Consider the following 12882-nt stretch of genomic DNA (forward strand, 5'->3'; position numbering starts at 1 on the left):
GGGAAAACGTTAGAATCTATTAATTTAAAAAATGAACAGCAGAACACTTGGAAATCAGTGACAGGATTAAACAGTTAGCATGGATTTATTGATGGAAAATAATGCTTGATAAAGTTACTGGAATTTTTTGAGGATGTAACCAGCAGAGTTCATAAGGGGCAGGGAATGGATTGGTTTACTTGGACTTGCAAAAGTTTTTTGATAAGATCCCACATAAGAAGTTAACATATAAAAGTAAAGGATATATGACTGGGGGTTAGTGTAGTGAGATGAATAGAGAACTGGTTGGTAGACTGAAAATGAGTAGGAATGAACAGGTCTTTATCTGAGTGGCAGGTGGTGACTAGTCATATACTGCAGGGTTCAGTGATTGGACCCCAGCTATTCACAATAGATATTAATAATTTAGAAAAGAGAAATAAGTGTGATATCTCCAAGTTTGCAGAAAACACAGTGCTAGTATGAAAGTGTGCTTTGAGGATGCAAAGGTGCTTCATAGAGTATAGTCCAAAACAATCCAGTCTTTCTTCAAATCTCAGTCTGGTAAAGTGCATAACTGATGAAATATGCTGTAGATAGATTGTAACACTACCCACTTTGTTCGCAAAAACAGGAAGACAGACTTATCTGAATGGCAATAGATTGAGAAAGAGGGAAGTACAAGAAGACCTGGGTGTTCTTGGACACCAGGTGGAGGTGCAGATGCAGCAGGCGTTGAAGGCAAATCGCAGAATCTGAATTGTTATGGCACAGAAGGATAACATTTGGCCTGTTGAACTACACTGATTCTGTTGCCCAGTGCAGCATTCTACCTTTCACCAATATCCCTGCATTCCATTTCTATCCACATGCCCTCTTCAGTGCCTCAGTTGAACATGCCTCCACATTTCAAGGCAATGTAATCAATTTTCTAACTACTATGTGAAAATGTTTTTTCTTGCATCATGCTTGCTTCATTTGCACATCACTTTAAATGATAAGTGCCTTCATAGGCAGATGAATCAAATGCAGAAGCAGGGATATCTTCCAGTGGTGCAGCGTCTTGGTGAGACCACACCTTGAATATTGTGTGCAGTTTTGGCCTCTATTTGAAGTGTGGGGGAAGGATGCACTACCTATGGAGGAAATGCAGTGAAGGTTTACCCATTCACTTGGACCCAATCTACCATCTTCTGAGAAAAAGAACAGGAAATGATGTCAGCACAGGAAATGGCACCACCAACCCAAGGAAATCTAAACACATAAATAGAAAGCGAGACATAATACCAGTGCTTCACTGGAGTCTCACTAATGATGTTACCTAGTATGGTGATGAAATGTCTGAAAATGAACCTTGCAGCTCAATGAGCAAGCTTACATCCAGAAGGTTTACTGGATGAGGTATGTGGAAAGACTGGATTGTTTAGGACTATACTAATTGGAGTTTAGAAGAATAAGGAGGAATCTCATTGTAAAATTCCAACAGAATTAGGCAGGGTAAGGGCAGGAAGGCTGTTCTGAATGACCAGGGAGTTCTCTAAGGATACAAATAAGCTATATAGGATGGAGATTAGTCATTTCTTCACCCTGAAAGGGGTCCTTATTTTTTATTATTAATTCCCTAGCCTCATTCTCTAAGGGATCAGTGCTAACTTTAATTACTCATTACTTTTTTTATATGCTTGTTTAAGCTTTTATTATCTATTTTTATATTCCTTGCTACCTTGCTCTTGCACTCCTGCTTTCTCCCTTTTTTTAAAAGCCATCCTTTGCTGATTTCTAAAATTCTTCCAATTTTTTGATGAACCATTTAATCTTCACAACAATGTTTTTTTTCTCTTTCTATTTGAGACCATTCTTAACTACTTTACTTGGTCACAGATGATGTTTCCTCCTCGGAAGTCTTTCATTCCCAGAACAATAGAAACTTGTTGAAATTATGAATTGTCTCTTTAAATGCCTGTCTCCACTTCTCCATAGTCTTACTTTTTTTCCCAATCCGCTTTTACCAAACCTCTACATTTCCTTGTAAGTTTGAGACAATATTTTCAGACCATATAAAGCTAAAATTTCTCATTCACAAACTAAATGTAAAATCTTGATATTATGATCACTCTGCTGTTTTGAATGCACTCAACTGATCCACCGTGCGATCTCTGTCAATTTAACATGTCAGTCTTTGTATAGATTAAAATTCCCATGATTGTTACAGTGCTGTTGTTACTTGCTCTTATTATGACTTGATTTATATTCTCTCATACAGTGTAACTATTGTTTGGAGGCCTGATAGTACTAATTACTTCTTTCCTTGACTATTTCTTCTCTCCATCAAACTGATTTTCCTTCCTGGCACACTTAGGTTTATCATTACCCATATTGCCATATCCTATAACCTTTCATACAAGAGGACTTGGGTTATTTGTGCATGAAACACAGAAAACTAGCACACAAATGCAGTAGGTGATCAAGAAGGCTAATGGAAAGTTGGCCCTTATTTCAAGGGAATTGGAATATAAGAATAGGGAAATCTTTGTGCAAATGCGCAGGTGGCTGCTGAGACCACATCTAGAATACTTTGTACGATTTTTGTCCTTTTTAATGGAGGCAGTTCAGAGAACGTTTATGACACTGATACCTAGAATGGAGGGGTTGTCCTATGAGTGAAGCTTAAACAGGTTGGGAGTCAACTCCACTGGACTTTAGCAGAATGAAAGGTGATCTGATTGAAATATGAGATTCGTTAAGAGTTTGATGGGTTAAATGCTGAGAGGATGTTTCTCCCTCATGGGAAACTCTAGGACCAGAGGTCGTAGTCTCAGAATAAAGTGCTGCTAATTTAAGACTGAGGTGAGCAGTTTCTTCTTTCACAGGGTTGAGAGTCCTTGCCACAGAGAGCTATGCACAAAGTCCTTGTGTATATTTAAGTCAGAGATGGATAGATTCTTAATCAGTTGGGGAATTGAACTTTACAGGAAAAGTGGACTTGAGGAATGTCGGATCAGCTATGATCCTATTTGAATGGTAGAGGAGGCTTGATAGGCTAAATGATTCAACCGCGCAGATATCCAGCATGTGAAACAGTCTTCTCCTCCCTCTCAAATTCCAGCCAAAGCAACAAGAAAAGTTTAATTTAAAGCCCTTTGTACAGAATTTGCTAAATCACCAACCTGCATGCAGACCAATGGAAGGCTGTTCCGGAAGTACAGCCCTCTTTCCCTCATCCATTTTTCACTCCCAGATTGATCTTTCTCACTTTCCCCCAATCCCATTGAATATGATCAAAAAAACCAAAATAGCTGTGGTTGCTGGAAATCCGAAACAAAAGCAGATGTTGCTGGTGAAACGCAGCAGGTCTGACAGCATGTGTGGAAAGAAAGCAGAACTAATGGTTGGGGTTCAGGGACCCTTCTTCCCACAGACTTGAGTTTTTATAAGAAATCCCTTCGTCAGTGCAGTTCTTAGATCTTGTAAAACATTTATTTATTGAGCAGTGTGTTTTGGGAGGATTGTTTCATGCTTCCATTTCTTTTGCAAAAGAAATTTGGTAGTTACAGGTTGAAGTATAAGATCTCAATGTACTTGTACCTATAAATATTTTAGAATAACTTCTGTCTTTTCAGTATCACAAAGAAGTTGTGCGTCTAATGTCTGGAGAATTCAGGCAGAAAATGGGGGACAAATTTATAAACTTTGCTAGAAAATGGATGACGTATGTGCTCACAAAATGTGAAAGCGGAAGGGGAACAAGACCCAGGTTGGAAATATTCTTATGAAGTTATGTTTTTGAGTGTCGTCTTATCAGTATTATCCTCCTAATGTTGTGATCTGTTTGCAGATGGGCAACTCAAGGCTTTGATTTCCTTCAGGCAATCGAAGCAGTATTTATTTCAGCTCTTCCAGAAGATGACTTTGTGGTAAATTGGCTTTATTGACTTGTAAATAATTATTCCCACCTTTTGTGGTCAATACAATATGTTGCCTGGTAGTTATGTTTCAGTGTTTTGTTAGTAAATTGGGTAGGATCAAAGTTGTATGGTGTTGCATTCCAGTTGCCTTGAAGGATTTTACATTCAATTAAGTACATTTAAAATCTATTGTAATGTAGGAAATATTGCAGCTAATTTACACACAGCAAGGTCCCTGAAATAACAATAAGTTAACTAATGAGAATATTTTTCAAGCCTATTTATTGGCCAGAGCACAAGCAAGCGCTCCATTTTTGCTCCTGTTTAAAGTACTGCAATGCCCTTTTTTTCACGTGAACTTGAAGGAGGAGACTGAGTCTCATCTGAAAGATGGAAATTGCAATCCTGCTCATGAATTAAAATATCGTACTACATTCCTCATTTGTCTTTCACGTTTCAAACCGAGGGCAATGTTTATAATAACCATTCTTTATTTTTCATTACAAACAATTAACAGATCAAATTACATTTTACTGGTTTGGTCGGTTCACTTTGCCACAATCTTTTTGTGCCATATTTATGCAGATTTTTACTTATTGAGATACAGTTCAGTAAGATCTCTAATTCGTGTTGTTATGGTACAGAGTCTGATTCCTACAACGTTGTGTCCTTATCTTATTTGAGACCACCCTTAACTTTATTTAGAAGCTCTTACTTCTCAGAAGTCTTTCATTCTCTGTGTCATGGGGTTCCAATGGTACTTTCTATTACTTGAATCTTGGACGAGTAAGCTGATTGAATTCTCCACAGTTATTCGATCTCTAGTATTGAGATGTACCTTTTTTTACTTTTTGCAGAGTTTGCAGTCTCTAATGAATGAGTGCATCGGTCATGTGATAGGAAAGCCTCATAGCCCTGTGACAGGTTAGTGTTCTGTGTTGTATAATTAATAAAGCTGGTAACTGTAATGTTTTGTGTCTTTTCATTTTTAGTTTGAAGCAAAGTACTCAAGATGCTGGCAATCTGAAATATAAATCGAACATGCTTTATAAACTCAGATCACATAGTATCTGAGAAGAGCAAGAAAGAAATGTTTAGCTTTACGGCGATAGCTATTGTATTTGTTTCACTTCACAGATGATGTCATACCTGTTGGGTATTTAATGCATTTTTAGTTAATATTTTGAAATCTATCCATTCTATGCCAAAAATGACCAATTCTATATTTCTACTCCCACTCCTTTAAATAAATTTCTGGTTTCAGATTTAGACAAGTCTTCATAGAATCCCTGCAGCATGGTGCACAGTGGTTAGCACTGCTGCCTCACAGTACCAGGGTCCTAGGTTCGATTCCAGCCTCAGGCGACTGTCTATGTGGAGTTTGCATGTTCTCCTCATGTCTGCGTGGGTTTCCTCCGGGTGTTCCAGTTTCCTTCCACAGTCCAAAGATGTGCAGGTCAGATGAATCGACCATGTTAAATTGCCCATACTGTTAAGTGCATTAGTCAGAGGGGAATGGATCTGGATGAGTTACTCTGGATGGGTCGGTGTGGACTGGTTGGGCTGAGGGACCTGTTTCCACACTGTCAGAAATCTAATCTAATCTAATCAATGTGGAAACAGACCATTCGTTCTGTCAAGTCCACATCAACCTGCCAAAGAACACGCAACCCAGACCCAGCAGCCGCGTCCCCAACCCTGTAATCCTGTATTTGTCATTGCTAATCTCCCTAGCATTGTCAATCCACCTAACCTGCACATCTTTGGACTATGGGAGGAAACTGGACCACCCAGAGGAAGCCTATGCAGACATAGGGAGAACATGCAAATTCCACATAAAGTTGCCAGAGCTCAGTTGAGCTCAGATCCCTGGTGTTGTGAGGCAGCAGTGCTAACCACTGAGTCACTGTGCTGCCCAATCTTGGCGATTAACTGTCAAATATCATGAGCTAATGCACTGTCTATGGCAACACATAAACCAGTTACAATGCACTTGGCGTCATACAACATGGAAGCAAACCCTTCGGCACAACTCGTACATGTCAAACAGGTTTTCTAAACTGAACTAATCCCATTTGGCCCATATCCCTCGAAAGCTTTCCTATTCATGTGCCTGTCCATGTCTTTTAAATATTGTAATTGTACCCACCTCTACCAGTTTTCTCTGGCAGCTCGTTCCATTTACGCACCAACTGTGTGTGAGAAAGTGTTCCCTCTTTTACCCTTTAAATCTTTCCCCTTTCACCTTCAACCTATTCCCTCTATTTTTGGACTCCCATTCCTGGGGAAAAGATCTTGGCAACTTAATATTATCTATGCCCCGTTTATAAACCTCCATAAAGTCATCCCTCAATCTCCTAACTCCGGTGGGGGGGGGGAAAAGTCCAAGCCTATCCAGCCTCTCCTTATGACTGAAACCTTCCAGTGTTGGTAATATCTTTGTAAATCTTCTTTGCACCCTTTCCAATTTAATAACATCCTTCCTGTAGTAGGATGATCAGAATTGTACACAGTACTGCAAACAAGGCCTTGACGATGTCTTGTACAGCTGTAACATGACATCCCAACTTCTGTTCTCAGTCTTCTGACTGATGAAGGTGAGTGTGCTAAACACCACCTTAATCATCTGTCTACCTGTGTACTTGTAAGTAGTACAAATATTTACTCAGTACTGACCTCTCATGCAGTATATATGTTGGATTTTTTTTTCCTCTGAAGTTATTATTCTAACAAATTGTCCTGATGAGTGCAAGAAAGCCTTCATCAAAAATGTATTTTATTTTTCACAATATTCAAATGTTGTTGAGTTGGCAAACTGTCATTTTGTACTTTCAGTTACAATATGTTTTTAAAAAAATACTTGCAGGGGGTCTCTTGCCATTACTGTTCAACACACTCTCTTGCTATCTAGATGTCCCCACAAACTTGTCTGGACTTTAACAAGCACAAATTGAATTTACATAAAATAATGAGCATTGGCAATAAGATGGTGTTAGTCATACAATTGCTGTTTACCTGGTTGATATTCTAAGTCAGCAAGTTTTTTTCCTCTTGATGAGCCACTACTATTTGAAATTGTCAGTTCAGCTAGCATTTCTGAAGCCATTCAAAGAACTTTTAAAATAAAAACTAAATAATTCAGTATCGGTGATTTTAGTGTTTTTATTTCTCTTGGAAAACTTGACCACATTTTCTTTCATATGGGAGCAGAATTAGATCAATCAGCCCAATGCATCTACTCCGCTATTCAATCCAGGCTGATCTGCTTCTCAGCTGAAAATGTGTTGCTGGAAAAGCGCAGCAGGTCAGGCAGCAGGTCAGGAACAGGAGAATCGACGTTTCGGGCATAAGCCCTAGAGGAATGAGCCCTGAAGAAGGGCTTATGCCCGAAACGTCGATTCTGCTGTTCCTTGGATGCTGCCTGACCTGCTGCGCTTTTCCAGCAACACATTTTCAGCTCTGATCTCCAGCATCTGCAGTCCTCACTTTCTCCCTGATCTGCTTCTCAACCTCATTCTCTTGCCTTCTTCCTATAACCCTTGATCCCCTTACTTGTGAAGAAAATATCTATCTCAGTCTTAAATATACTCAAAAACATGGCCTTCACAGCCCTCTATGGCAATGAGTTCCACAGATGCACTATCTTCTGATTGAAGAAATTCCTCCTCATCTCAGCCTTAAAGGGTCGTCTCTTCATTCTGAGGCTGTGCAGTCGAGTCCTAGCTTCCTCCATGTGGAAACATCTCCAAATTCACTGTATCCAGGTCTCTCTGTATTCCGTGTGTTTTAATCAGATCTTCCCTCACCCATCTAAACTCCCAAGTACAGACTCAGAGTCCATAGCCACTCCTTATATGACAAGTCCTTCCACCCTGGGAACTACTTGTAAACTTCCTCTGGGCCACCTCCTACTTCAGTACATCCTTCCTGAGATATAAGGCCCGTATTTCACTGTATTTCAAAAACAAAGTGCACAACCTCACATTTTCCCACATTGTATTCCATCTGCCACCTTCTTGCCCACTCGCTTAGCCTGTCCATGTCCTTCTGCAGCCTCCTGGCTTCCTCAACACCACTAGTCCCTCCACCTATCTTTGTGTCATCTACAAACTTAGCAATAATGCCCTCAATTCCTTCATCCAGATCCTTAATGGATAAGGTGAATAGTTGTGATCCTATCTGTGACCTAATTTCCACAGGTAACCAACTGCCATCCTAAAAAAAAAATTCCCCCCCCCCACTCTGCCTTCTGCCAGTCAGCTAATCCTCTGCCCATGTCAGTACCTTGCCCTTAAGACTATGGGCTTTTATCTTATTTAGTAACCTCCTGTGTGACACCTTGTCAAAGGTCTTCTGGAAATCCAAATAGATCACATCACTGGCTCTCCTTTGTCTAACTTCCTCATTACCTCCTCAAAGAATTCTAACAGATTTGTCAGGCATGGCCACCCCTTGGTGAAGCCATGCTGACCCAGTCCTATTTTACCACGCACTTGCAAGTAGTTCGCAATCTCCTCCTTAATAATCAACTCTTAAAAATATACCAATGACAGGTTACGTTAACCGCCCTATAATTTTCTTTGTTCTGTCTCCCTGCCGCCTTAAATGGAGGTGTTACATTCGCCATTCCTCTGGGACCCTGCCGACTCTAGTGATTCTTTAAAGGTCACCACCAGTGACTCCACAATCTCTTCAGCTATCTCCTTCAGAACTCTGGTGTGTAGTCCATCTGGTCTGGGTGATTTATCCTCCTTCAAATCTTTTCAGCTTCTCCAGCACCTTTTCTTTAGTAATAGCTACTACATTCACATCCGCCCTACCACCTCTGACTTTTTGAAATACAACTTTTATGTCAATAAACGCAAAATAATATTGAAATATATTAATAAACTTCAATATTGAATCAACCTTTGTAAAACAAAATTATATTAAACAACATAAAAGTCCAGTTAACATTTTGCTGACGTAAATCATCAAATAAGCTAATACAAAACAGTTTGAAGTAAGATTTATGTCATTGCTAAACTTTTTTTTTAATATAAAGTACTTGTCTTTTTGACTCTTTGAAAAATCTCTCCAGTAAGTTTTACTCTTCTTTCCATGACCCACCAAATTAACCCTTTTCTTGTATTCATCGAATTCCACTTTGAAAGTTCCTGTTGGCCCTGCTTCCAGCACTGTTTCAGGCAGTGAGTTCCAGATTATAACTTGTTGCTTAATTTTTTTTGTGTATATTTATATGCATTATATCCTTTTGGATCATCTAGTGTATGCAGCATATGAAAGAACTCACCCCATTTGTTGTCGTCATGCTTTATACTCAAGCTAACTGCATTTATTAATTTCACAGCAGTATTAGTTCTTGTTTGCAAGCTCTCTCATATTTTCTTAGAAGTATTATTAATGATAATGTTGTTACTCCAGTATATAAGTGACCTTGTATTAACTACAATTTGCATCTTCCAGGAATTCATAGGAATAGTCCTCGTCCTATCAAAGTACCTCGATGCCATAGTGACCCACCAAATCCTCATCTCATCATCCCGGCACCTGAGGGATTCAGGTAAAATGCTGTGGTTGGTCCTGTTCACTTTGACACAGCTTGAAAACAGGGCTGGGAGGTTTATTGATTTCACATCTTTTGTTAAGACACTCTTGGAATAAAATCATAGTTCTTTGTATTAAGAAATACAATGTTTTTGGCAATGTTTGCCAATTCAAGATAATTAAGATACCAACTTCCTTCAGTAACATCAGATTCCAGTGTTTATCTGACCTGTGAAGAGAAGACACCTGTTAGAGATTCTGATAAAACCTATAGACTATATTTGAATATTGACTAAACGCAAACTAAACAGTCAAATTGTGATTCCATTATCTTGCAGTCTGTGTAACCAATATTCATTCATTGTAGTCTCTGTAACAGTCTTCTCTTGAACTTTTCAGAAAGTGTTTGATAAAGTCCTATGTAACAGATTTGCATATAAACTTAAATTGCATGTGGTTGATTATAGTGTACTGACATGGATAGGAAATTGGTTGGCAGTTGAGGAAAAATAATAGAAATATATGGGACATTTTCCAAATGGCAGGCGGCGGCTCATGAGATATGTAGGAATCAGTGGTTGGACACCAGCTATTCACAATATATGTTAATGATTCTAGTCACACGGCACCAGGTTATAATCCAACCAGCTTAGTTAAAATCACAAGCTTTCAGAGTGCTACTCCTTCATCAGGTGAGGTCACCTGCACTTTTGTTGAAGAAGCACCTCTCTGAATGCTTGTGATTTCAAATAAATCTGTTGAACTACAACCTAGTGTCATGTGACTTCTGACTTTGTCCACCATAGTCCAATACCAGTACCTCCATATAAAGATCTTAGAAGAGGAACGTTAAATGTAACAATGCTGTTCCTTTAGCAAGGTTATGTTGTCATTGTTTCTTTTTCAGAGAGATTGTAAAAGATAGATTCCAAAAAGTCTAAGTTGAAGAGTTTTAGGGCCAGTTTGATGATAGCTAACATATATGGTGTCAGACAGAAGCATTTCACGTTTAAAAAAAGCACTTGTACAATGAAAGAGGAATGGGCAGTTCTCCAGCTCAGCCATCATCTGGTATGATTTGGCTTTTTGGCAGTCTGGCTATTCACTGAAAGCAGTCAGGCAGTTTTTGAAGCTGCTGGACCCAAACAAGCAGGTCCTCCTCTCTCTCTGACTTCTCTCCTGTAAGACCCTGGGTTTGATTTTACCTTTTGTGCCGAGGGGTGTTTATGGGGGTTGTCGCAAGTATTTTGAACAGCATCATTAAGTTGGTATTGTCTGTTGAGTTTTTGGATTGGTTAAGTTATTCGGTATTCTGTTCTCTTTGGTTTGTGTTTCATTCGGTAGTCTTAGAAATGAATTCTGTTTTATTTAAAACTAAGTGGTTTGACCAACTGTATCTCTTCTGGAATATCTGCGTTACACCCGTTTAAAACAACTAGCAAAAGTTAGAGTGTGGGCTGCTTTCTTGAAATGTCTTAAGGGGATCTGGCCTGGTCCCTAACAGTTTGGGGCTCTTTGTGGGATTTTTCTATAGTTTCGATTTGGGATTAGGGTTGTTGGACTTGAAAGCAGTGAGTGGTAGGTGTTAGGGTCTTTTTGTCCTGGATGTTGTGTTCAGCTGATGTAAACAGTGCTTAAGATAGCAATGGCTGTTTCAGTTACTATTACAGTTTTCTGGGGATGGAAGAAGTTACTTTAGGGAGTTTTACAAAATATAATTGGGGACAAGCTGCTGGAATTAGCAAACAAGCTGGTGTTGGAGCTGCCTCCTTCCGTGAGGAAAGGAGAGATAATTGCAGCAATAGCTTAGCATTTAAATTTGCTGGTAGTGTCATCAGAATCTTTAGAGATGGCTAAAATTCAATTGAAAATGAATCAGCTTGGGTTAGAGGCAAAGGACAAGAAAAGGGCAACAAATGAAAAAGTTTGAATTATGATTAAAAGCAGAGAGTGGAAAGGAAGAAAGAGAGGGAGTTTGAACTTCAAAAATTGGCCCTTAGACAGGGAAGTCAGCTTAAAAGGATGGAGATGAAGGCTGAAGGTAAGTTTAGTGAGGAGGAGAATGAGGATGAGCAAACCTATCATAGCCAAAGGTCTGGTGAGAAACTGTTTAAATATGTTTAAGCATTACCTAAATTTGATGAGAAGGATGGGAAGCCTTTTTCATCTCCTTTGAAAAGGTGCCTAGTGACCATGTGGGTTTTGTTGATCCAAACAAAACTTTTAGGTAGAACTAATGAGATATTTGCATAACTATCAAAGGAGGTAAAGGAAGCCATCTGAGCTTGTGCCAGAAGCCTCCAGACAACGTTTCAGGAATCTAAGGAGGGACCCTGGTCAAATATACATGGAGTTTGAAAGGATCAAACAATTTTGATAGGTGGATAAGGGCATTAAAAATAGAGCATGCCTATGACGGTCTTAAAGAGACGATTATTTTGGAGGAGTTCAAAGTTCACTTCCTGAAGCAGAGATTTAAAATGGCAAGATTAGCAGCCTAAAGATAATGATTGAGTTGGTCCATAAATCAAAGTTTGCCTTCCAAAATCAGTTTCAATTCGTGAAGGATATAAATTGGGGAAAAGAAAAATCTTCATGTGGGAAGGGTAAGTTAGATCTCGGTGAAGATCATGAGGATAACTTACCACAGGGTAAAAAAAGAAACTCTTGGAGAGGAAAGAGAAGTTGATAAGCTCCTTTGTTTTCACTGCAGTAAAGTAGGCTATGTGAAATCACTGTATTGGTGGGTTTGGAAAAGTACTGGGAAGCCAGTGAATTTTATTGGAGTGGAAACGAAAAGCACAGTGGATGCTAGAAAGCTGCACCAGAATGTACAAGCTGATCGGAGGTTGGTTGAGGAGGAAGTGCCAGATCATCTTAAACCATATACCTGCTTTTAATCATAATACCTGCGAAGGTAAAGGCCAGGAGCAGCAGATAACGAGGTTACAGTATTAAGAGATACAGAGCCTCTTAATCTGTGGTGCTGAAAAATGAGGAGCTATATACCTTTTGAAGGTCTATTGCCAGAAAAGGTGCTAGTAAGGGAATTCATGGTGAGACAAGAAGCACTCAATTAAAGTGAGGTTAGAGTACCCAGTGAAGAGTGGGGAAGTCATGGTGGGAGTACTGGACAAACTCTCAGCTCCAGGAATACAATTTGTCCTTGCTAATGATATAGCTTATTCACAGGTTGGAGTGGTGCTTACTGTGGTTGAAAAGCAAGTCGAAACTTTGGCAGTTGAACTATTGCAAAGCACGTATCTTGGAATTTTTCCTGACTGTGTGGTAACAATGTCACAAAGCCACCAGTTGAAACAGGAGAGATCAAAGAGTACAGATAAAGTTGAAGTGGAATGAGCTGAGACCCTGTTTGATCAGATGGTGGAGACAAACCAGGAGCAGATAAATGACAAAGCGGAGATCTTTAGCTCAGATAAATTAACTGAGT

The 12882-nt window shown here is 39.3% G+C and overlaps 1 protein-coding gene across 5 annotated transcripts in view; it reads left to right on the top strand.

The window, feature by feature from the left end:
* Positions 1 to 12882, top strand: part of map3k4 (mitogen-activated protein kinase kinase kinase 4) — a 216128-nt gene that overhangs the window by 154079 nt on the left and 49167 nt on the right. For all 5 annotated transcript variants that reach the window (XM_043696303.2, XM_043696305.2, XM_087991522.1 and 2 more), the window contains 4 exons: positions 3600 to 3733; positions 3815 to 3893; positions 4742 to 4808; positions 9351 to 9447. In XM_043696303.2, coding sequence (XP_043552238.2) covers positions 3600 to 3733; positions 3815 to 3893; positions 4742 to 4808; positions 9351 to 9447 — 377 coding nt within the window. The remainder of the gene's footprint in view (positions 1 to 3599; positions 3734 to 3814; positions 3894 to 4741; positions 4809 to 9350; positions 9448 to 12882) is intronic.

This window comes from Chiloscyllium plagiosum, unplaced genomic scaffold, assembly GCF_037043375.1.
Source record: "Chiloscyllium plagiosum isolate Xiang-an unplaced genomic scaffold, Cpla_swu_hap1 HiC_scaffold_10, whole genome shotgun sequence".
NCBI lineage: Eukaryota > Metazoa > Chordata > Chondrichthyes > Orectolobiformes > Hemiscylliidae > Chiloscyllium > Chiloscyllium plagiosum.